Source organism: Eschrichtius robustus, chromosome 11 (genome assembly GCF_028021215.1).
Source record: "Eschrichtius robustus isolate mEscRob2 chromosome 11, mEscRob2.pri, whole genome shotgun sequence".
Taxonomy (NCBI): Eukaryota; Metazoa; Chordata; class Mammalia; order Artiodactyla; family Eschrichtiidae; genus Eschrichtius; species Eschrichtius robustus.
Window position 1 is genome coordinate 111,044,131 of NC_090834.1, and position 24,657 is coordinate 111,068,787.

General features: G+C 57.7%; 1 protein-coding gene across 1 annotated transcript in view; it reads left to right on the forward strand.

Moving 5' to 3' along the window:
• The window catches only part of ANO1 (anoctamin 1), a 90,279-nt gene extending 67,539 nt beyond the window's left edge, over positions 1 to 22,740 (forward strand). Inside the window, exons 21-28 of the mRNA XM_068555710.1 lie at positions 1,032 to 1,089; positions 2,848 to 2,948; positions 3,524 to 3,669; positions 6,468 to 6,620; positions 12,837 to 12,889; positions 14,901 to 15,085; positions 19,331 to 19,436; positions 21,113 to 22,740. Coding sequence (XP_068411811.1) covers positions 1,032 to 1,089; positions 2,848 to 2,948; positions 3,524 to 3,669; positions 6,468 to 6,620; positions 12,837 to 12,889; positions 14,901 to 15,085; positions 19,331 to 19,436; positions 21,113 to 21,361 — 1,051 coding nt within the window. The 3' untranslated portion in view covers positions 21,362 to 22,740. The remainder of the gene's footprint in view (positions 1 to 1,031; positions 1,090 to 2,847; positions 2,949 to 3,523; positions 3,670 to 6,467; positions 6,621 to 12,836; positions 12,890 to 14,900; positions 15,086 to 19,330; positions 19,437 to 21,112) is intronic.
• Positions 22,741 to 24,657: the final 1,917 nt, after the last annotated feature.

Below are 24,657 nucleotides of genomic sequence, written 5' to 3' on the forward strand. Positions count from 1 at the left end.
CTCCTGCTGGGCCCCCAGGGAGCAGGGTCCCCTGGGAAGCATGGACCCTAGACATTGGAGACGCCAGGCAGCAGGGACCCTGGGAAGCAGGAACCCTAGACATCGGGGACCCCAGGGAATAAGGACCCCGGGAAGCAGGGACCCCAGGGAACAGGGACCCCAAGCAGCAGGGACCCGGGAAGCAGGGACCCTAGACATTGAGGACCCCAGGGAACAGGACTCTGGGAAGCAGGGACCCCAGGCAGCAGGGACCCCAGGCAGCAAGCTCCAGGGGCTCCCGCAGTGCAGGGGATGAGGGCTGCAGGAGAAGATGCAGGAAGGGCAGCCGCTGGTGTTCCAGGCTGGTGGCGGGGGTTGGGGGGGGGCGGTGAACCCCATGCCCTGACCCTCTGGAGCCGTCCTGGGTTTATCGGGGCCTGTGGCCCACCCACCAAGACTCCCCACCACCCCTCCGCCTAGGGGCTGGCAGGGCTGATCCCAGAACCCCTCCCGAAGTCACCTTCCTCGGCATCATGTGATTTATAAGTACCACTCCACCCTGGGGTCCTGGAGCTGGGCCAAGGTGCCCAGGCCCCCCTGAGAGCACCCACATCGGAGCAGGCTCTCAGAGGCCCCCTACTCCCACATCCCACAGGAGGCTGAGAGGCGGCCTCAGGGACCACCCGCACCGCAGCCGGTCCGCGGTCCCCAGCGTGGTTCCGTGACCCTGCCACGGCGGGGGGGCACCCTCTGCCCTTAGGCTGCTGTACCTTCTTCCCCTCCTGGGCTCCCTCCCCTCCATCTGCCCTTCAGCCTCTCGATTTCCTGTTGAAGCTATGTTTTCTTACCCACCTGTTGGTTTGGGAATCCCATGAACGTTCGACCAACAGAAAACCCCTGTGGCTGATTCTTAGTTGGTGAAATGGGCGGAGGGAAAAGCCTGTGAGATTCCGGAGGCTCTGACCTGGGGAATCATGACACGGCCCAGTTCCCACCTGGGGGGTCTCCCCGAGCCCGCTCTCCCCTCTCTAAATGACCCCCAAATGTTGCAGGTTTGTCGGACGCCCAGGAGACTATGTGTACATTTTCCGTTCTTTCCGGATGGAAGAGGTAACAAGATCGTACGCGCTGCTCTGCTTTCTTGGTTCTGTTCACACAGCAAACCTGACAGTTCCCTGCCCTGAAAGACCCCTGCTCTGTTCTCCAGCTGCAGGGATGGGGCTTCGATCTTCTGTGGCCTGTCCATATAGGATTACCCTAAAAGGAGAACGTCTCTTCAGGGTCATGGAAGACAAAAAGTTACACCCGCTTCTTTTTTTCTTTTTCTGTAAGACCTTGCATGTTTTTCTCTTTGGTTAAGATGAATTAGTGAGGAAAAAACAGGACTCAGCCAGACTTCTTTTACTTTAACATTGAAATGCCCACCTCTCTCCTCGCCAAGCACAATGCTGGTGATCTTTGGCTTCTGCTCAGCAATTCCGGCCACTCCTGGTCTGGTGAGTCGTCCAGCTGCCTTGTGCCGCTGAGTCCTGGCCCCCAGACTTGCTCTGTCAGCTCCATCAGACCAAGCCAGGCTTCAGGTCTTAGGGAAACCAGTCCGAATTCCCAACTTCCAGAATAATTCAGCTTATCGGAAAAGAAGGCTCTTTTTTATCAGGGTCTTCTTGATAAAGATTCTCTGAAACAGGGTAGGGAGGATTGGGGTGGGCATCAGGTACGGGGTGATCTGGCTGCCTGGGGCACAGTCTAGAAGTTCAGCCACCTGAATGCCGGCCCCTGAACATCCCAAGACATAGGCCTCATCCGCAGTAAGGGATGTTTGCAAAAAGCCCACGATGTGCTCCCCCGCTATATAACACATCATTTACATAGATGACACCCTGTTAAGCTCTTTAATGGTTGGAGAAGTTGGGGAAATGCCTTTGTGGAGTAGAATAAAGCAGAGGACATTTTTTTTTTTTTTTTTTTAATGAGATGATGGCTGTCCCAGATAAATTTTTTGCTAATGGTGTATAAAGTTTTGCTCAGGACTCAGAGAGGAGTGAGCTGTGCCCCAGAGTGTCACCCAGTGTCCCCTGAGTTCCCTTCACTTGGACAAGTTAAGCTTCTGACCGCCTGCCCGGCCCCCAGTACAAGCCCACGAAGGACAGAGCATTAAGGCCTCCGAGGGGTGGCCGGCTTCCTCACCCCGCGGCTTCCCAGCTGCACAGCCCAAGCCTGCGTGGCCCCGGGGGAGGAGGAGCCCTGAGATCCAGCCCCACCGCTGCCCACTCCCTGGCAGTGTGCTCTCTCTCTGAGCCTTGTTCCAGCCCCGAGAGCCTGTCGGCCAGGTTGTACTAGCTTCCGGGAGCTGCTGTAACAAGATACCACAGACCAGGTGGCTTAAAACAGCAGAGATTTATTCTCGTATGGGTCCAGAGGCCAGAAGTCCAAAATCAAGGTGTCAGCAGGGCTACGCTCACTCCGAAGGTTCTAGGGAGGGTCCCTCCAGGCCTCTCTCCCAGCTCTGGCGGCCGCGGGCAATCCTTGGCGTCCCCCTGCTAATCGACGGGCCTCTCCAATCTCTGCCTCGTCTTCACGGGGCCTCCTCCCCTCAGTGTGCCTGTGTGTTTCCTCTTCTTATCAGGACACCAGCCATTGGGGCAGGGTCCACCCTATGCCAGCACGAACTCATCTTAAACTCGGTCACATCCGCAAAGACCCTATTTCCAAATAAGGTTCCATTCCAAGGTTCCGGGGGTTGGGATGTGGAGGACACAATTCAACCCTCAGCACGGGGGCCGACCTCCCCTCGCTGGGGGCTGGGGTCGTCTCTCCCGATAGGCAGGGCGGGGGTCGGGGCTGACGCCCCTGTTCTCTTTGCCGCAGTGCGCCCCAGGGGGATGCCTGATGGAACTCTGCATCCAGCTGAGCATTATCATGCTGGGAAAGCAGCTGATCCAGAACAACCTGTTTGAGATTGGCATCCCGTGAGTAGCGTCAGCTTCAGGTCACAGCGGAGGTGGGGGGGTGGGGGGAGATCAGGGCCTTGGGCTGCTCGGGAGACCCTTGCAGTAGTCTGGGTGACAGGTGATGCGGGGCCTGGACCAGGGTGTGGGGGCACCGGAAACGGGGAGGTGGTGAGGACACAGGAGGAAGATGGGCAGTAGCCACCCCTAGTGGACGAGGGCAGGGACGAGGCCAGGATGACCCCTGCTCCCAACTGGCTGAGGATGCAGGGTACCCATAGGCGGCCCCAAACCCACGTGCCAGCCTCCATGGTCCAAGGCAGCCAAGTCTGCTTGGGCCCAGCCAGACCCCTGACACCTGAGGGGCCCTCTCCGGCTTCCGTTTCCTTATGTCACAAACAAAGCAGTGACGCTTGCCCCCTGCCCCTGGGGAAAACGGCAAAGGAAATCATCCACAGAGGGGTCATCGCCAAGATGTTAGTTCAGGATTTAGAACACTCGATGCCTCAGAGAATTGGAGAAACAACTTGGAGGTGCCAGACCCCCAAGCCCACCTTCCTGGAAACCTAACCGAGGTGACGTCGTGTGTCTTTCAGGAAAATGAAGAAGTTCATCCGTTATCTGAGGCTGAAGCACCAGAGCCCCTCTGACCACGACGAGTACGTGAAGAAGAAGCAGCGGTACGAGGTGGATTACACGCTGGAGCCCTTCGCGGGCCTCACCCCGGAGTACATGGAGATGAGTGAGTGACGGGAGAATCCTGTCCTGGGAGACGGGGCAGGACGGAAAAGGGCCAGCTGGCCGCCTGGGGCTCGCTGCGGTCCCTGCACGGAGCGGGACACACCCCGGACTCAGCCGTGTCACCTGCAGCTGTGTCGCTGGATGGGAGGATGGCCGGAGGCGGCACATGACCCCCAGGAGTGGGGCGAGGGAGAGAGGGGACAGACCGGGTGTGGCCTGCACGGCAGACACCTGGAGCCTCCCTGACCCCACCTCCGACCTCTCCCTCCACTTGGGCCACACTGGCCTCCTTGCTGTTACCCAAACTCATTGAGGTCGCTCCTGCCACGGGGCCTTTGCACTGGCTGTGCCCCCGCCCGGAATGCTTTCCCCTGGTATGAGCGTCACTCCCTCTCTCCCTTCCTCCAGGGCTCTGCTCCGAATGTCCCCCACCAGAGGGGTCTTCCCAACCGCAGCGTTTACAAGGGGCAGCCCCTCCCCCTGCTTTCTGGCTCTCACCACAGCTGATATCTTTAGTCCCCACCCTTTTCTCATTCCTCCCCCATCTGCCTCTCCTGTAGAATCAAAGCTCCATGAAAGCAGGTCTTTTTTCTTCTTCACTGCTGTACCCCCTGCACCTAGAACAGGTCCAGCTATACAGTGGGTGCTCAATACGTGCTCCCTGAATGAATGGATGAGTGAAGGCTGAGACTCACGCAGAGGGGTCCCAGAGTGTCGTGCCCCCTGACCACCATGGACAGCTTATCCTAAATGCTGGGGGACTTCCCTGGCGGTCCAGTGGTTAAGACTCTGGGCTTCCACAGCCGGGGCCCTGGTTTGATCCCTGGCTGGGGAACTAAGATCCCTCAAGCCTCGCTGTGCAGCCAAAAAAAAAATTTTTTTAATGCTGGTTCCCGGGCCCAATCCTGGTCTGCGCGGAGTGGGACCCAGGACTCTGCGTTTTAACAGGCACCTGGGCGAACCAGCCAGGGACTGGTCTGCAGGGTGAGCTGGTCAGGGGTGGGGTGGCCTTGGGTTGCAGGAGCGGTTCTGTTTAATTGTACCGCGGGCGCTTCCCTGCCCTATCCCTGTTGGCAGAGTTGGTCCCAGTAAGTCACTCCCAGCTTCCCGGATGACGGTGCCATAACACTCTGAGACTTAAAACAAGGAGATGGTGTGGTGTTTGGGTGACATCCTCTGTTTTGTCCCGGAATCAAACCCAGGCTGAACCCGAGGCAGGCGGGCAGCTCCCTGCCCTGTGGGTGCCGCCTCCCCAGGCCTGCCCTCTGCCCGGCTGTTTATACTCATCGTGGGGCCTGGGAGGAGGGTCTCCACTGCCTGACCCCGTGGGAGGATGGACACTGAGAACAGCAGCCTATGATCCGCTGAGAGACTGCAGTCGGTCGTTTCCCCAGATTTTAATTTTTTTTAATTTTATTTATTTATTTATTTATTTTTGGCTGCGTTGGGTCTTCGTTGCTGTGCGCAGGCTTTCTCTAGTTGCGGCAAGCGGGGGCTTCTCTTGTTGTGGAACACCGGCTCTAGACGTGCGGGCTTCAGTAGCTGCAGCGCGTGGGCTTAATAGTTGTGGCGCACGGGCTTAGCTGCTCCGCGGCATGTGGGATCTTCCCGGACCGGGGCTCGAACCCGTGTCCCCTGCATTGGCAGGCGGATTCTTAACCACTGCGCCACCAGGGAAGTCCCCAGATTTTAATTGTTATGGTGGCTGGAGAGTCCTGGGTCCTCTGGGGTTTAGTGAAATGAAATTCCTGGGGCAGGACCCTCCTGCCCGCCCAAGGAGCAGCTGCCCCGTGCCTGGCAGTCTCCTCCAGGTCGACTCGGGCTGGGATGGGGTAGGTGGAAGAAAAGGCCCAGTGGGCATGACCCACCCGCACCTCCAGCTGCCCTCCCCCCTGCTGTCCCTGCAAGAGGAGGCAGTGTCACTTGGGAGTCGGGGAACCCGCAGCCTCGGGGCTCAGCAGCCCCCTGGCCACGACGCCGAGCTTATCCAGTGGCCTCCATCCCCTCCATCATCTCCAGAGCCTTCAGGCGAGGCCAGCATCCACAGAAGCATCCCGCGGAGCCCCCGTGGGGCACGTGAGGGGCCAGGGACGTGGCTCCGGGATGAGGGATCACACGGGGCCTCCACCCGCACCCCGTCGCGCTAACAATGGTCACGCTCAGCCCGCCGGGCCTGGGGCGACATTCTGCCGGCTTCCTTGTTTCCCGCCTGGCACCGAGCGCCCTTGGGTGGGGTCCGGCTGTACGGTTCCTGAGCCAGCTTCCCCCACTCGCTTCCATTCGGCACCCTTTCCCCGACCTGCCCCGCCGGTCCATGATGAGGAGAACAAGGAAAAGCAAGGGAGTGCGGCAGAGGGGCGAGATTGTCCGGACAGTGGGCGGTGGTCCCCGACCGGCTCCCCGAGGCCCGATGGAGGGGGACGCTGGGCGCTGTTGGAGAAGCAGTGATGCTCGCGGGCCCCCCAGGTCCTGGGAAGCACTAGGGCACCGTCCCAGCCCGCACACAGGGTGACTGAGGCTGGGCCTTGGTGCTCATGGGCACCTTTTTCCCATTATTGGTGATTTTTTAAGATCAGACATATGATAAGTGAGTACACGCCCCTTATTCAAGAGGCAAGACTCAGGTCCAGAGCAGAACTTGGAACCTTGCCCACAGCTCCCTCCCGGCCTGGGCGTGTCCGAGATCCCCTCTTACACACGCGAGGCAGGGCCCCGTCCGACCGGGGTGCGTGGGGCGGGGGTCCTGCCATCCCGGAACAGGGACAGTGCATGCTGACCGCCGCCTCCTCCTCTCTGCAGTCATCCAGTTCGGCTTTGTCACCCTGTTCGTTGCGTCCTTCCCGCTGGCCCCGCTCTTTGCGCTGCTGAACAACATCATTGAGATCCGCCTGGACGCCAAAAAGTTCATCACCGAGCTCCGAAGGCCGGTGGCCGTCAGAGCCAAAGACATCGGTGAGTGCCCCGGGCACTGGGGTTGGAGGACATACTGGGCTTGGGGAAAGGATCCTCCTCCCCGGAAGCCAGAGGCAGAGCTGGCAAAGTGGGGTCCTGGGCTGCTCACTGCACCTGCCCTGGGGAGAGAGTCAGAGATGGGGCGAGGGGTGAGGACCCCCAGGCCCCTCTCCACCCCGCCCCAAACTCCCAACTCCTGAGATGTGTGGGCCGCGGAGAACATTTGGGAAAGAGCTCGTGTCTCGGATATCTGAGTATCTCCCCGGCGTGCTGCTCCAGGAGGTCCACAAGATACATTCCCTCTGACGGTCCTCAGCACCCCTGCCCCTCCCCGGATGTCTGCATGGCCCCAGAGCACAGAGCCAGACCAGCTAATATTAGCTGCTCAGCAGTGCCTTCCTACAGAGTGTATCATTTAGTCATTTAACGTTCACAGAAGAGTAAAGGAAGGAGGGAGCCCCCTCCCACCAATGAAGGAAGAGCATCGTGTCACCTGCCTGTCGGGTCAGGGCCGAGAGCAGCCTGGGCTTTTTAACCCCGGGTCACTAAGGGGCTCCTCATCCATGTGGAAGAGGGGCTTGGGGTTGGGGGTCATTTAACATCAGCATAAGGAATAACTTTCGAGTAGTCAAAGGTGTCGAAAGTGGAACCGACATCCTTGCGGAGCGGTGAGCTCCCTGTCACCAGAGGCATTTAAGCGGATGTGGGTGCCCGTCTGTCCAGGAGTGGGGGGATCTAGCAGGCAGGGCTCAGAGCCCCATGCACGCCTTGGCCAGAGCTGGCCCTCACCAGCAAGGACGGTGCTCATCGTATCTTAAAGGGAATCAACTTAATCCGGGACCCAGTTTTCAGGGTGAAAACAAAAAAGTCTTTATTGGGATTTTATCTTGAAATGAGATGGAAAATTACAAAATATATTCGTTTCATCTCCTATTGAACACAATTTTAGTTACAACAGCACCTGTGCTAGTTCTGTGCTGGTTCCTAGAATAAACAGGATTGAATTGTGTGTTAGGGATGTTATCTGTCATTTTACCAAAATGAGGTTTGCACACCAGCGAGATAGATCTTTGGGTTGGGCTTTTGTAGCCCAAATATAATCTTGCAAAAATGCAGGGGTTTCATCACTCCTTCCAAAACCTTCTCTCGCCCTTGGCATTGGGTCGCCCTTGTTGAAAACGCCCCTGAGGCCACTGCATCCCCAGCCAGGGGCTCCTTGGCCCGTGCTGGGCCCCATGGTGCGGTCCCCACCCACTGATGGTGCCAGGCCCACTGATTCTCCACCATCCACCCCTGCCCCCCGAGAAGCCTGGAATCCGGCTTTACACGGTGCAGCCTCTCAGGTTGAACCGGATGAAATTGCCGTTCTCACACTTCAAACACGCTCAGATATCAGTGATTTCACCTGGTTTACGTTTTTGCCCTGGGGTCCATGATGTGACCTGCCGGCCCCAGGCTTAGAGAGGGTCCAGGCACGCTCGCTGTTCCACCAGGAGGGACGTCTAAGCCCAGCTCCAGCACAGAGGTCATCGCCCTGTGTTTTGACACTTTAGCCTCCTTCCTATCTGGACGGCCCAGACAATCAGCAAAGACTCAGCAGACAGATGTCCTCCCTCCTAGACTTCGTTTATGATTTTAAAAGATTTTAAGGCCCCTGAACTCACTGGCCCTGTGAAGTCCCTTCTGGCCCCCAGGGTCCCTGATTCTGCCTCATCTGTGGCCTTGGAGCGAGCCTTCGCCCCTCACACCACACCCCTAAGGAGCCGGGAGGGCCGTGGCCACAGGGCCGGGCGGGACAGCAGTCCAAAGCAGTGGATTTGCTGCTGCGCTGAGTCAGAGCCCGGCTCACGTTTCCATGAATGGCCGGAGAGTAAACGTTTTTGTCTCTGTGGACCGTGAGGTGATGTGCCGGATTCTCAACGAATGGCGAAGCTTCTCACGCTTTTTTCACTCACACTTGAAAATGCAACAGCTGTTCTTTGCTCGTGGGTCATCCGAACAAGCACCAGCCATGCACTGATTTGGGCCACAGGCCGTATTTGCAAATCCCCCCCTCGAGATCAAGGTGACGTGGAACCCAGGGCTCTCGGAAGCGTACCACGCCCTGCTCTGAGGACGACCCCGGAGAGCTGTGTCTGGCATTGAACTTTCTCTGGGGCTTTCATCTGTCGAGTCCCGCCAGGAGCCTCATGGGGAAGCTGGGGGCAAATCCTTGGTCCCACTTTCCAGATGGGGAGACTGAGGCCAGGTGGTTAGCGGAGCGGAGCTGGAACCGGAGAACTCAAGCCCTCGGCCCCTCCCGGCACACCTCCGTGAGGTGCACGCCTGAGGCCTGGATGGGGCAGACGGTCAGCCCGCCAGGCGCTCCCTGGACAGTCCTTGGGAATCCTGAGCCCGTGCCCAGTGGCCGTGAAGAAAAGAGCGTCGCCTCCCGCCACTCGTTGCTTACAAAGGCCCGATTCTCAGGCGCCCGGAGGCCCCAGGCGTGTCCACAGCGGCCAGAGTTTGCTTTGGCCTCTGTGCCTGGCAGAGCCGTGGCCGTGTCCTGTAGCAGCACCCAGACCCTGCAGCCCCCCAGGGTGGAAGGGAGCACCAGGGCGCCACGTTGCCACCGGCCCTCCGCGGCCCTGGTGGGCGTTGTCGTTCCCACCACGAGCAGGGCTTGGATCATATCCTCAGGGTTTCTGCTCACGGCTCCTCGATGTTTCCCAGTCCTTACGGATTGGCTGCTCACTTCCTGGTTCCTGCCTGGTCAGTTGGAGCATAATCTGGGTTTGTTTATGGGCTCCTCCACGGTAACCTTTCCTTGAAGAGGCTTTTGTATTCCTCCTGTGATCCGTGCAGGGCCCTGAAGGGACAGAGGGCCCCAGTGGCCCCCATGACCTGCATCCACGGCGCCAGGGGTGTCTGGAGGAAGCTCTGCCACGATGCACAGGCGCCGCGACTGCCCTGCTTGGCCCTGGAGAGGGGGCGGGGCGTGGCGAGTGGCTGCGGGGACCCGGCCCCGTGCGCACGTGGGAACCGGCTCCAGCATCCCAGTCCTGACCTCTGACTCCAGACCAACGTGCTCCCTGCCCTCATGCTCATTCTTCAGAGCCTTCCGAGTGGGGAACTCTGCCTGAGCTCAGCTCCTGGGTGCTGAGAGTTGACAGGCACGTCTAAACACCTCCCTGACGTGTGCTTGGAAACGGGGCTTAGCGTCTCCTGGGACAGCAGTGATGCCTTGAAGAAGTAGGCAGATGGAAATGAGGCGTCTGCCCCGCGAGATTTTCATAAAGGAAGCCAAGATTTGTCCCAAACAGCATCAGCCCCTTGTACCTCCAGGTCGTCAGAGCAATGATTCTTATCCTGGAGTGCGGAGCGTGTGTCTGAATAACTCGCAGGGTCAAGGCTCCAAAAGAGGCTGATCCTGCGGGCCAGAGCGGCGTCCGGGTTTTGCATTTCTTCAACAGGAGCCCACAGTTCCGGGGTGGGGATCGCACAGAGGACCATCGGCCTGGACATAAAGGCACTGCAGGACCTGGAAGACAGGCTCAGTCCCGGGCCGGGGAAAGCTCTCACTGGCCCATCCGTCTCCCAGCTCAGCAACCCCATTTTCTGTTGTCACCTGTCTCGGCCCGCTGGGCCACTCCCTGGGCCGGCCGCAGACTCGTTTCCTCCTGCTGTGCTCAGGAGCCAGCTCCCGAGGCAGCCCCCTGCCCGGAAACCTCAACTTACCCGGCTCACCGGCACCCCAGTCCCCCACTCAGAGTTCTCAAACTCAGACCCCTCGGGGCCGGGCGGGGCCGCAAGAAGGAGTGGACAAAACACACGCAGCAGGCGTGCTTGTTCCCAGGCTCCCTCGAAACACCCAACCCTCGGGGTTTTTTGTCTCCCCACTTTAGTCAGGTCTGGGTTTGGATAAATGTTTCTCTAAGCGACTGGTGGTGATAAAGGGAGTTGCCTTGGTACAGAGAGACCTGCAGTGCATTGTGTGGCCTGAAGGAGGCACCACTGCCAGCCACGGCCAACTGTTGTCATGGAGATGCCAGCCCGCTGCTGACTCAGAGCTGAGGCTCCTTTAGAAGCAGCAAGTTTCGCTTTTTAAAAATATGTCATCCGGGGCTTCCCTGGTGGCGCAGTGGTTGAGAATCTGCCTGCTAATGCAGGGGACACGGGTTCGAGCCCTGGTCTGGGAAGATCCCACACGCCACGGAGCAACTGGGCCCGTGAGCCACAACTACTGAGCCTGGGCGTCTGGAGCCTGTGCTCCGCAACAAGAGAGGCCACCATAGTGAGAGGCCCGCGCACTGCGATGAAGAGTGGCCCCCGCTTGCCGCAACTAGAGGAAGCCCTCGCACAGAAATGAAGACCCAGCACAGCCAAAAATAAAAAACTAATTAAAAAAAAACATAATACGTCATCCCGATCTGTAAACATCCATCAACATTTTTTAAGTAGCGGGCAAGCTCGAGGAAACACCCTGGATGTGGCACCTGGATGTGGCAACCTCTGCTCGGGCAGGAAGCCTAGTTGGAAGGGCTTTCTACGTTCATACAGTCACTCAGCAAACGCTTACCCAACAGCACCCAGCCCCGCGTGCCAGGCTGCGTGCTAGGCCCGGGAGGGATGGAGGATGTGCCGTTCACAGCCTCCCCGGGAGCTCAGGGTCTGCAGAAGGGCTCCCAGCCCCCGAGACGGCCAGCCGTGAGGGTGGGCCGTGCACAGCGCTGATTCTGTAAGGATGCGTTGCCCGAGGAGCCGCCTCCCGCTCACTTGCACCTCGAGTGCTTCCTGCAGGAGAGACGGGAAGGGTGGGTGGATCTAGCGCCCCGAGGAGTGCAGGCCCCGTGACCGCCCTGCAACTGCTCCAGCGCGAAAGTGAGTCAAAAACCGCTGCCCTCGTGGGAAGACCCAACAGAACCGGGACGAACTTCCCATCTCAGGTTCGGTGATAGCCTGCACGGACGGCTGATGGGCAGGGAGGTGAGCGTTACTCCCACGAGGCCCCGCAGAAGGGTCTGCAGCGGGCATCGTAAATGCTTGCTTCATGGAGTGGTGCCCGGCGGGGGCTGGGGAGCCCCCTCACAGCAGACCTCGGGTGCTGGGTCCCAGCCTGCGGTTTCCAGCTTCTGGGCTACATGGGCCTGAACACCTGCTGTCTCTGCAGACCTCCAGCATACACCCCCGAGACGGGCGCTCACTGCGAGGGCAGGAACGCCCATGAGCGGCTCTATGTGCCCTGGGTAGAGACCCCCAAGCCCCGGCCACTGTCCCCTCCAGCCCTTTCTGAGAAGTGCTGTTGTCACCACTTCAGATCTGGCTCCGGGCAGGGAGAGAGAGTGCCTGGGACAGGATTCCAGCCCCAACTTTTCGATGATGTGTGCCTAGCCTGATAGGAATGCGGTCAGGTCGGGGGCAGGGGCGAGCAGGGGCACGGGGCGCCCTTCCAGGAGTCGCAGCGTTGAGGCCCTAAGGAGCGGGGCTGGCCCTGGGTAAAGTGCTTCCTTCCTGGGCTTTCTGGTCCTTGTCTCTGCTGGGAGCGAGGCCAGTGGAGCAGCACGTGATTCTCCAGGTGCTGTGTAATCCTCCTCCTGTTCACCTGTGGTTAGGTGCAGTGCTGCACCTTGGGGCGATGGGAACAAGGGGGCATCCAGACGGGAAACGGTTTGTACCGCACTGCTGTCCAGTCATTATACCCAGGCCATGGTCCCAGCCTCACCAGCTGGGGGCCCTGACTTTGCTCCTTGACACTGGCCCTGCATCTGGCCTGTCCCTAAATTCAGTTTTCCTGGCACTAGAGCTACGGAAAATGCATAGGACATCAAACTTCGTGGTTTCAGTCTCCAGTTACTGCTGCGTGGGCTCTTTGGGGCAGGAGCTGCATCCAAATGGAATCTTTGTCTCTCTAGAAAAAGGCTCCATCCAAGCCGATCAGTAGTTTACGCAGCTTCGCAGGAGATTGTTCAGAACCAGGGACCAGATGTCTCTAAGCATCTCTTTGAGAAGCTACACAGTTTGCTTACAAACAGCTGACGAGCCAGTACAAGCCACGGGCTCTGTTGTCAGCCAGGCTCCCCCAGGCCCTCCCCAAACAACTCCCTGTTACCACGTGTCTGACCTGCCCCAGAAAAGGACCAGACCGGCCCCTGCGAAGGCCGGGCTGCTGCCTGCTAGCCCGGGTTACTGAGAGCCAGGGCAAGGGGATCTTTAAACCTGTGCTTCCCTTCCCCCCAGGAATCTGGTACAATATCCTCAGAGGCGTCGGGAAGCTTGCTGTCATAATCAACGTAAGTGACCGGTGACGCCAGGACCTCGGCCGGGAAGCCCGGCCCAGCTGCCACGTGGTCGGGCACCCCTTCCCCTTGCAGGGAGCTGGTCCGTCCCTCCAGCCTCGGAGCGGTTCCCAGCTGGCACGAGCGTCTCCTCTTTAGAAGCATCCCTTGGTCCTGTTGAGGGGCGGGGCGGGCTCAGGCGGGAATGACAAAATCTCCTCGACCTTTCTCTGCAACCGGGGGCAAAACCCTCCACCCCACCGTGCCCGCCTTGGCCCCTAAGTCCCCTCTCTCCCAAGTCCTGAGAACAAACAAGAGAAGGAGATAGAGGCAGACAGGGAGGGAGAGAGACAGAGACAGGCAGGGCGGGAGAGGGAGAGAGACAGAGACAGGGAGGGCGGGAGAGAGAGACACACAGAGACACAGAGACACAGAGAGACACAGAGATTCCTCATTAGCAACTCTTCTGCTCTTTTTTTAAAAAGTTAATTTGGGGACGTCCCTGGAGGTCCAGTGGTTAAGACTCTGTGCTTCCACTGCAGGGGACACGGGTTCGATCCCTGGTCGGGGAACTAAGATCCCGCAGGCCACGCGGCACGGCCAAAAAAAAAAAGTTAACTTTCCCCCTTTATGTGAAACTCATGCCCGCTCTTTAAAGATGGTTTGAGGAATGCTGAAACACGGAGAGAAGAGGAAGCTGCCAGTCGCACACACACGCACACAGGCACACACAGACACACGAGCTTGCTGGGGACAGTGCCCCGCCCTCCATGGCCCTGCCCCAGCATCTGGTCCACGAGAACCCCAGGGGGGTCTGCAACGCCTCAGCCCTGTGACCCTAACCCCTCCACCAGCCGGCCAAGCCTGAGCCCCCCAGAAGCTGCCACCTTGCGTCTTGTAAGGTTGGCGGGGGGCGGGCAGGCAGCTCCCTGGAGCAGATGGTCACAGTGCTGGGTCAGGGTCACAGTGAGGCCCTGACACTCAGTTCCCATGGCACAGGAAGTGATGCTCGGCCCAGGAGAAGGGACCCTCAGAGCCCTGGGACCTGCTTTCCCTGCTGGCTGACAGCTCCCTGGGTTAAGGCTTTGAAACCCCACTTATACAGGGAGGCCGTGGGCTGAGCTTGCACACTGGACAGCGACATCTCCGCACCGCAACCCGGGCTGAGCTGGGGGGCACATTTTGATGGGGAGAGGCTGGAAACACCAAGGTACAGCCCCTCTGGGGCATGAGCATGGGGGCGCTGAGAGCAGAGCAGCTAGGAACAAGCTGGACGTCTCGTGAGAACAGCCAGCAGCAACAATAATAATAATGGCAGCTAACATTTATTGAGCATCTAGAATGCTCCAGGCCCTTCTAAGCCCATTTAGTGCACCCACCCACTAGTGCACACACGGCCCATGGAGGCAGAAGTTTATTGCCCCATCTTGCAGGTGATACAGCCGAGGCACAGAGAGGTCAGGCGACTTGCCCAAGGTCACACAGCCAACAAGAGGCAGAGCTGGACTTTACCCCAGGCCGTCGGGTCCATGCTCTGATACTGGCCTCACACTACGCTGCCCCAGGGACTGCTCTAGAATAGGGTGAGCTGGGTCTGAACTTCACAGTCTACAAAGCACTTTTCCTCCCTGCCTTGCTCTCTTTCAGACAAGCCAGGAAGGAGAAGCACCTAGAGTGGGCGCTGTTAGCCCTGTTTGACAAGAGAAAATGGAGGCACAGAGAGGTCAGGCAATTTGTCCAGGGCCACACATTCAGTGAGAGGCAGCCAACATTGTCCCCAAGCCTTCTTGTTCAGGGGCGCCCTGTTCCCAGCCCCCAGGCCCTCTCTTCAGGGTGCTGGAGAGGCTGACAGGAATGCCCCCAACCCTTCGTTTGTCACTTGACGAGCCGAGGCCATGGGGTCATGTTTGCCAGCTTGGGTCACATGGCCGGGCCCCAGGGCCAGCGCTGCCCTGGCTCAGGTGGGGTGCGTCCCCCTCCCCCTCCCAGCTGGCGTCCGCACTCACTGCTCTGTTCCCCGGCCCAGGCGTTCGTGATCTCCTTCACGTCGGACTTCATCCCTCGCCTGGTGTACCTCTACATGTACAGTGAGAACGGGACCATGCACGGCTTTGTCAACCACACCCTCTCCTCCTTCAATGTCAGCGACTTCCAGAACGGCACAGCCCCCAACGACCCCCTGGACCTGGGCTACGAGGTGCAGATCTGCAGGTACCGCCCAGGCAGCTCTCTTTAAAGAGCCCCATTTGGTGGGCTTCTGGGAAAACCCCGGTTCAAGCCAGGATTCTTTCAGGGCAAATCACAGAAGAGCTCAATCTTGCTTCAAGGGAAAAAAAAAATATCCCTGGGGTGGGGGTAGGAGGTGATTTATTAGTTCTTTAACTAAGAAGTCCATGGTAGGCTTCAGGCACGGCTGGATCCAGGGGCTGCCGTTTGTCATCCGGCCCCATTCTGACACTGCCTCCCGATTTTATACATTCCTGCATGTGGGCATCATTTCCTGACAGGCAGTAAGCGACCCCCAGCAGTCCTCTCTGCTCAGCAGTCCCAGTAGGAGGACTTTCTTTCCCACTAGTCAGCAAAAGTCCTAGGATTAAGTCTCAATGACCTGTCTTGGGTCAGAGGCCCATCCCTGAACCAATCACTGTTGCCAGAGTGTGTGGGGCTCTTATTGGCTAGGTCTGGGTCGTGTGCCAGGGTATGGAGTCATGGCCATAGATTTGGGGGGGCATCCCAAGGAAAACTGGGGTGCTGGGTGCTGGGCAGGCAAAAGCAACAGATGTCTGAGAGGGTCCAACCTGCGGGGCCCCATCAGCTGGCCAGACACTCAGGGCGGGCAGGGAGCACCCCAGGAAAGACAGAGGCGGGGAAGTGGGGGGCACGAGTGAGGGGCAGAGCCAGGCCTGGCTATTCGCTGTGCATCTTCCCCATGCCAGCCTGGCTGGGTTAGGGGCCGGGGGCTCAGGGCTGGGGGCTCGGGAGTGGGCCACATGATCCCTGCTGCCCAGGGACTTTGTGCAGGGGCAACAGAAGCATAAACAGATCGAGTTAAAGGGGTGATATAGCCGGAAGCCCAGGTACAGGGTGGAGACAGTAGGGGTCACTCCAAGGGGAGGGGCAAAGTGGGTAAAAGAAGAGTGGTGAGCAGGGGTGTCTGTGGGTGGGAAACTGCAGCCTGTTCTGGAGCGTAAAGCTTAAAGGGAAACGTGGTGGACGGTAGGACTGAAGGCGCAGGCCGGGGCACGGCATCCTGGGTCAGGAAACAGAGGACTGTGGAGTGATTGGCCACGGGCTTTGCCATGAGGCTGAGACCAGGGAGGCAGAGTGGGGCACGCTCGGCATCTGTTGGCAGTCCAAACCGCCTCCAGCCCAGCTGAGATTCAGAACACGAAAGACTGCAAGGGCCAGAACACGTGTCACAAAGCCCACGCCATGACGCGCAGCCCTTTCTGCGTAGGGCGGATAATTTACCCCAAGGCTGTTTACTCTTATTTTGCCCGTAGTTCTATCAAGCTCACCTGTCTGTCTTCATACCCTTGCCCTAGTAGCAGGAAGTGGAGGAGACTGCCAGGGTCCAGGGTGCTGACAGCAACAAGCAGTGGCATGTGGCTGCTTGCAAAAAAAAACTGACTCAAGAAATGGAAAAACAGCACCGCGTGCGGTCATTGGAACAGGCAGGCAGACCTATCCAGCACAGGTGCTACTGATGGCTTTGCAACAGCGGATGTGCCCGGCTGACCCCAAGTGATTAAAGAGAAATTACACGACGTGCCGTGTGTTCTGTGCCAGGGCAGGGACCACACCTACTCTGGAACCCGGTACAGCCAGGCCTGCCAACGAGAAAGGGCATGTGACAGACAAACATGCAACACGACATGCTTCCCGGTTTTCAGAATCCCACCCACCGCATGTTTCAAGGCACATGTATGTGAGCACGTACATCACAGGAAAGGCCCAGGTGATCTGCTTCAACCCCCTGCGTGGTCGCCTTGGGCAGGGTCTGCCTGGAGAGCTGGGGGCCAAGGGCAGGGGCTCAAGGTCCCTTCCTCCCCCTCCTCCGCAGGCACGGGCCCCAGAGACCCCCGAGCTTCTGGTCCAGGACCCCTGCCGCTTCTCAGCCAGCGCTGCACTTCTCTCGCTTTGTTTGAACATCCCACGCCAAGAACACACTCAGGCCGACCTATTTAACTCAAAATGAATTTTAGAGGAAGAATGATTTAGAACAAAGAAGGCAGGGGTATAGGTGGTCATTTTATGATAAATTCCCTCAGAAATGTCAGTGTTGGTGTTTCCTGGGTAAGAATCGGGCATCGGGCATCCAGCCCCCGGAAGCAGCTCCCCATCCATGCATCGGTCAGGAGTCCTGGCCATGCAGGGGGAGGCCAAGGAGACAGAGCAGAGACCTGGTTTTCAAGTGAGACCCTTGTTACTTTTACCCCCACAGAGAAGGAAGGCCATGGGCCAGTCCACTCTGCTCCCTGGGATTTGGGCTTTAGCCAGGCCTACCCAACCGTTGCCCACTATTAAGTGCTGTAGGTGCCATGAGCTCCATGCTGCCGGCCGCTCCCCTGTCAAGCCGCCTCCCAGAGGAGTTGGCTGTGGGAGGAACAGCACCCAGCCCAGCCTGGGGCAGCAGGTATGGGAGAGGCAGCTTAGCAGAGCTGAGTACTGTGACCACCGCTGGCTACCATTTATTCCTGCACTGAAACAGGCATGGTCTCATTGAATGCTCACAGCAGCCCCAGAGAGGGCATTATTATTCTCCCCAGGGAGAGCTGGCAGGCTTAGCACAAGAGCAAAGCAAGGAAAACTGTAAGATCATCTCTGTTAGAGGTCAGTGCAGGTGGTGGGGTTGGCGTCTGGACGGTTCTTATGTAAGTGGGCTTTGAGGGATGCATAGGAGTTTGCCAGGTGACCCAAACACATTTCCCAGCATCCTGGTGCAGCTGGCCTTGAGAACAGAAAGAAGAGGGAAGAGAAAATGTGTGTGGCTTCTGATGCTGGGAGAACAGGGGATGCCTGTTCCCATCGGAGATCAGGTGGTGCATCTTCTGCGTGGCTCAGCAGCTGGCACCAGAGGGTGTGTTCCCAGCCCAATCCTATCTCTGGGGTTGGCAGCTTAGCTCTGAACAGGCCCTCCGAGACTCCCATCCAGCTCCGTCAGACACAAAGCTCTGTGGGTGAGGGGCCCTGTCTGTGCCCCCCGCAAGCTCTGCCCCTGGAATGCAGGGGCATGCAGTAGCTGCTCAATAAATACTTGCGACGTGACTAAGTGAGGGAATGCCAGACCGAGGCCCAGAGAGGCCAAGCGATGGCGCAGGGACACACAGCAAGGCGGGAGCCGGCTCTGGGTCTATGCGAGGCCTGTGCCCACAGAGCTAGGTGCCTCCTCTCCAGGTCTCCCCAACTGGGCCTCAGCTTTTCAGTAACCAGCAGGACACACCTGCAGCCCAGCACCTAGAAACCGCCCTGGCCACGGCTTCCTCACACGGCTTTAGGGAAGCATGTCCCACACAGAGGGGGTCAGCCCCGTTCAAACCAAGCACCCCCCAAATTTGGGGGCGGTTGGTGGGGACAGAACCCGGGTTCTCATCCTCACCTGCCCCACATCAGGCAGCTCTGGGCCTCTGAGAAAAAGGCAGACCTAAAGCCCAGGGGACACCCACCACTCCCGCTGCACAAGGGACAGAGGTGGGACCTTGGGGGCCAGGGAAGTAAGCAAACCTGTCTCCCAGCAGGTGGTCGTGGGCAATGTCTGGAAGTGATAGAAGAGGGGTGGGCTGGTATTTATTACACGGAGATAAGGAGCTAACAGTTGGGAGAGGGAGAGACATGCCCCTCGGGCGCTGGGCCCCGTGGGGCAGGGCGGGCCTGGGGACAGTTCCCTGGTGCCCTGACCACACCAACTGTATGGTTAACATCGTACAAGGGCTACTTTGAGAAAACGTTTCATTTTTTCCAATAGTTTCCCCGACAGAGAGGGTTGAGACTGGAGAACAGGATTTCATGGAACCCTGCCTGGAGTTTTGCGGATGATGGGGGTTGGGTTGAGGTTCTAGGCTTAGGGACCCCACTCCTCTTCAACCAGGGAGGCCCCACTTGCTTTGTGTGACCTACCGGAGTCTCAGGTGGGATTTCTTTTTAGAAAATGGGCTCCACTGCCTTCAGAAGTTTGGAACCCCTGGACCAGATGGTCCCAGAGCCCCCTTCTGTGGGCCCACGGCTGGACTTATGGGGACACCCCTCTGGCCTGTCCAGCCCACGTGGGTGCTGGCACCCCCTCCAACGTGGGGAGACTCCCTGGGCGTGTGAGTGGGCTGGAAGGGGGCCTCTTCCTCCAGGGAGGGTGCTGTCCTACAGTTGGCCCAGGGTCCGACTCAGGCTTTCCTGACACTCACAAGCCCCTCGGTGCGGCCAGACCCCAGTTCCTGTCGAAGACCCACCTTCATTTTGCAGGTACAAAGATTACCGGGAGCCACCATGGTCGGAACACAAGTACGACATCTCCAAGGACTTCTGGGCCGTCCTGGCCGCCCGGCTGGCCTTTGTCATCGTCTTCCAGGTGCGAGGGCCCTGTCTGCTTCCAGAAGGTTTGGGAATTGAGGCACCGAGGAGGCGCTGTATGCCCAGCACAGGGTCAGGGGGACAGCAGCTGGCCGGCGTCGGGGGCTCGGAGGCTGGAGGACTTGCCCTGGGCACCCAAGGGTGCGGAGTACTGGTGACCCCAGGCCCTGGGCAAGGACAGGTCCCAGACCCTCCTCAGTTAAAGGAAGGCGGGAGGGGGGTGCCGGAAGGACTGGGGTCGTTCAGGGAACGCAGGTTTAGTTAAATGCAAGGCATCTTTATTGAAGGAGACCTGGGAGGGACCCACCTCAGTCTCCCCTGTCACTGTGCAGCGGGAGACGTGCCCCAGTGGACAGGGCTGGCAGGGACAGGAGGGCAGTGGGCTCCCGGCTGACACCAGCGCCCCCCTGCCCCCCGCAGCAGGCAGGGGACCTGGCCCCGTCTGGCCCAGTCTCTGGGGAGGGGGGCTAACTCTGAGGCCCGAGCGAATCCCAGTGGACAGGACCCCAGACTGGGGAGCAGCTGATGCACGCGGCCCTGAGGTCCCAGCGGGGGAGGCCGTGCTGGGGTTGCCCTCCTGTGTGGCCCCCAGAACCTGGAATCCAGACACTGGGTTCAAGCCCCAGCCCTGCCCCTTCTACACAGTGTGGGCCCTGGCAGGGCTTCCGGCCCCCAAGGCCCCACTGCCTTGTCCGCCAGCTTTCCATAACCCTCTGGAGCCAGAACTAGTGTCTGGGGCCCAGTTCCCTAGAAGCAGAGCCTGAGCCAAGGATTCTGGTGCACGCCTGCCATTGAGGGAAGGCCCTGCAAGGGGCTGGGGGCACGGAGCTCGGCTGGGAGGGGGTCTGGGCTGGACCATGAATCCCACCACACACGTGGGCCCACCTTGACGCAAAAGAGTGCCTTTAGTCTGCCCACCTGGCCAGTCATTGGCTGCAGCCGTCCAGGCCGGGAACAGGGAGACAGGGGAGGATAGTTCCCTGGAGACGAGCCTCTGTGAGCCTTAGCAGCCAGCACCCACCACAGCTGGGGGCTGGGAGCGTCAACCCAGAAAGGTGATGGCGGATGGGGGGACACCAGCACCTTCCGTGACAAGGTGACTAACTCAGCCATACATACTAACAAGTGCCGGTCAGACGGAAGTTTAAAAACCAGAGATTTCCGTTTTTCCGTAAAACCCAACTCATTTGCACCTTATGGACCAGAAATGCATCCAGGGAGGCGGCAAACGTTCAGGGTGATCCCGGGAGACCTTACAAATGGCAGAAGGGCCTGCGGAACCATCAGAGACAGTTTAAGCTCCCTGCGTTTCTGAGCTCTTTGTATTTTGACTGTTTTCCCTTAAAGCCTTAACACTTGTTATATTTGGTGATGTGTAACCAATCAGATCATTTCTTAAGCCTCCCAGCCAAGAGATTCAGAACCACTCAGAGACGTTTCCTATTTACTGAGCTCAGATTCTTTCAAGAAAGTCGGCCACCGGAGGCCGCCCCCTGGCTGGTTTCCTGTTTCATTTATACCTTCCGGGAAACCGAGGCCAGGGAAGTCCAGGTGCGTCTGAGGTCCCAGGGCCGGGCTGTGATGGGACAAGGCACGGCCAGGTGGGGTGCAGGTGGAAGTGGGAGTGCTTCCCAGGTCCTCCTTCCCACCCCCTGGTGCTGACTCTCCTTCCAGAACCTGGTCATGTTCATGAGCGACTTTGTGGACTGGGTCATCCCTGACATCCCCAAGGACATCAGCCAGCAGATGCACAAGGAGAAGGTCCTCATGGTGGAGCTGTTTATGAGGGAGGAACAGGGCAAGCAGCAGCTGCTCGACACGTGGATGGAGAAGGACCGGAAGAAAGCGGAGCCCTTCAACAACCACAGCCCCACGCCCCCTGCCCCGCCGGACAGCCCCGACTTCCCCGGGGGCGCCCTGTAGCTGCCGGGCATCCCCATCGACGACACACACCCTCTCCCGGGGCAGGCGATTTCTCACAACCCCCTGGCCCAGTGGCCCCTGGGTTTGTGACAAGCCTGGAAGACCACTTTCTTCTGATAGGACAACATTTCCCCGTCTTTTTCTGTTTTGTTTTGTTTTGTTTTTCTTGTTTTTGCACAAAACCATTAGGCAGGGAATTCTGTTATCTTTAGTATTCAAGGTTAATCAGAGTGATTGCTGGGGACAGGGTGATACACAGCGGACGCAGGGGCTTTGCGGAAGCGATGCTTGGAGTCTGGGGTCTCCTTGGCCGTTGGCGGTGAGCAACAGCCCCCAGAAGACGTCGTCTTTAATCCTCCTGATGCCTTAAGAGAGAGGCGAGGTGGTATTCCAAGGCATTAGACAAAAGCTGGTGCGAGATCTGAGGGCAAACAGAGAAGTGGGTAAGGAATAAACGATGCTGACACCAGTTCCAAAAGACATCACCTGTCTCTAGGTTGAAAAAGTGAGATTTTTCATCACCTTTTCCTTCCCTGGATTCAGAAACCGAGACACTGGTCAGAAAGAGAGGTGCCCTGGCTCTGTCCACCCAGAGGGCCAGGAAGCTCTGAATTTACTCTTGGAGAACTAGCGGGGTGCAGGTGTCCTGAATGAGCGGTGACTGGCACCTCTGGGGTCCCCACCAGCAGCCACATGCCTCCCCCACCTCAGGGTGACAGAAAAACGGGCGGCGAGGGATTATGACCTCGGAGGCATTTCTGCAGACGGCTTCAGGGTTGCAAGAAGTCTTAAGGCTTCTGGGGGTACTTTTGCAGCTTCAGAATATTTATTGGGCTTTTTTTTTTAATCAATTCTACAGTGGATGTAAGGGTTTTTTCTCTGTAGCTCAAAGGCAGAAGGCGTTTATTTTATTAGCTAACCAAATATCATTGAGAGGAATTTAAAATACTGTTAATACCAAAGATTTTTATTAATAAAGTCTTCTATTTTGGTAACACTTCTCTATATTTTTACTTACAGGAATGTTACTGTTGGACTGTTATCATTTTAAAAGCTTGTGAAAACAAATCTCATAGCTGATAAGAATGATCTCAATTTGCAGCCATTATACTAACTGATGATCTGAAATTTCTCAAGCACCCAGAGAAACATAAAAGAAATGTTTCACCGAAGGGAGGCACGAAAAGATAAACGTGTCTGTCTTGAACGTGTGGTCGGTGAGACGCTGACATTCCTGTGAGCTGTCAACTAGGGGGGGAAGTCCGTAGGTGTAGCAGATTTTCGTTATTTGCTAAAGTCATGCAATCTGATGCTTCTACTTTCTCTTGTACAGTAAGTGGTTTGAAATGGGGTTTTTTGTATATAAACATTGTATTAAAAATGAGGTGATTACCAAAAATCCTTTTATGGAAACCATTCTTTTTTAGAAAAAAAGTGAATGTACACAAATCCACAGAGGACCGTGGCTGAACGCTCATCTGAATAAGTTTGCATACATGACACCTTCCTCTCAAACCCTGTCTGCGTGACTTTTGCCCCAGGAAACTCGAGGGGCCAACCCCAGAGCCCCGTGGTTGGACCTGCAAATGTGGAGGGACTCATAAGCCTCCGCATCCTCAGCCCCAGACACATGGCTCGTTCAGGATGTTCCTGGGACGTTGTCTGTCCGCGAGTATGTGCATGGGCGTGTGTGTCTGTGTGTGCACACGTGTGTGATTTGCGTGCATATGCGTTTGTGTTGTTTTGTCTGTGTGTGTGCATGCCTGTACACGTATGTGCGCCGGGCGGGGGGGGGGGAATTGTGGTCACACCTTCCCAGCAGCCTCTTCCACGATACCCAAATCCCAACCCTTGGTGCCCGCAACCCGACAGAGATTTTAGTATTTTGGATTTTGTGGACTTAAAATTTCCCCCAAACCTTTTTGGGACCATCCCAGGGTTGCCAGTGCTTTCATTTGGGCAAGTGGGGGCACTTTTTCTTTAATTCATTACCTATAATCACCATCATTTCATGAAAGAAAGACTATCTTTCGCATTCAAACGTCAGCAAGGCCTTGACCCGCACACCTGCAGGGCTAGGGAGGGCCTCGGGCGCCCCTTGTGCTGCTGCGTCCCCAGGGAAGTCTCAGCAAGCCCGAGCTCACGAGGCCCTGACTGCTGCTCAGTCAAGAATGTCCTTCTGGGGAATTTGCTGGTGGTCCAGTGGTTAAGACTCCGCGCTTCCACTGCAGGGGGTGCGGGTTCAATCCCTGGTCGGGGAACTAAGATCCCACATGCTGTGCAAGGCGGCCAAAAAATAAATTAAAAAATAAAAAAATAAAAGTTCCTTCTAAAGCTTTGGAACCTCTTCCTTAGTCCTGATGAGGGTGGCTCCCAGGGCCAGCATTGCCGGAAGCCCTCCCCTTTCATGGGTCCTCCCAGGGGGAGGATCTTTGGCCCCAATGAGTACATGAGCGAACAGTCTCAGAGTGGGGAGGTGACTTGCCCAAGATGACAGGGCTCCTTGGCACCCCTTAGAGAGATCCATCCAGGCAACGTTCAAGATGAAGCCGTGAGCAAGGGAGACACAGCCCCTTCCCTCAGGGGATGACCTCTTGCAGTGGGCATCAGAGGCTGAACGAGAAAATGAACCCAGCACCAGATCATCTCAGAGGAAGGAAGGGGAGCTGATGTAAATAAAACAGGGGTGTGACTGAGAGTCACTCAGAGTGACCAAGCTGGGCAGGGAGGCCCCTGGAGTCTGAACAAGGAGGAGCCAGAATGTAAAACCCTGGAGGAAGGTAGGATGGTTCAGGCAGCAGAGTGCATGTGCAAAGGCCCTGAGGCAGCAGTGTGCTGGGTGATTTGGAGGAGCAGCAAGAAGTTCATCATGCCTGGAGGGGAGGCACGGGGGGGAGGTGGCAGGAGACGGGGCAGGAGGCGGCAGGAATCGGGGACCAACTCGCACCAGCCCCCGGCTTAGTGAGGACCTCGAGCTTCGTGGTAAGTCCACGGCAGGGGCTGGCAGTCTTAACCAGGGCAGTGATGGACCTGATTCACATTTTGAGGTCTTGGTGGCTTTGGGTAGACACTGCAGTGGGGTGGGGAGCCACAGAGGAGAGTTGCAGAAATTCAGATGAGCAATGATGGGACTTGGACGAGGGTGGTAGACGTGGGTGGAAGAAAGCCAACAGATTAACATCACAAAGACCTGGGATCTGGCAGCAAAAGGACCCCCAGAGATGAGCTGGTCAGACGGTGCCATTATTTCACAGATGGACACAGTGAAGCCCAGAGAGGGTCAGGGCTCTGCTCCG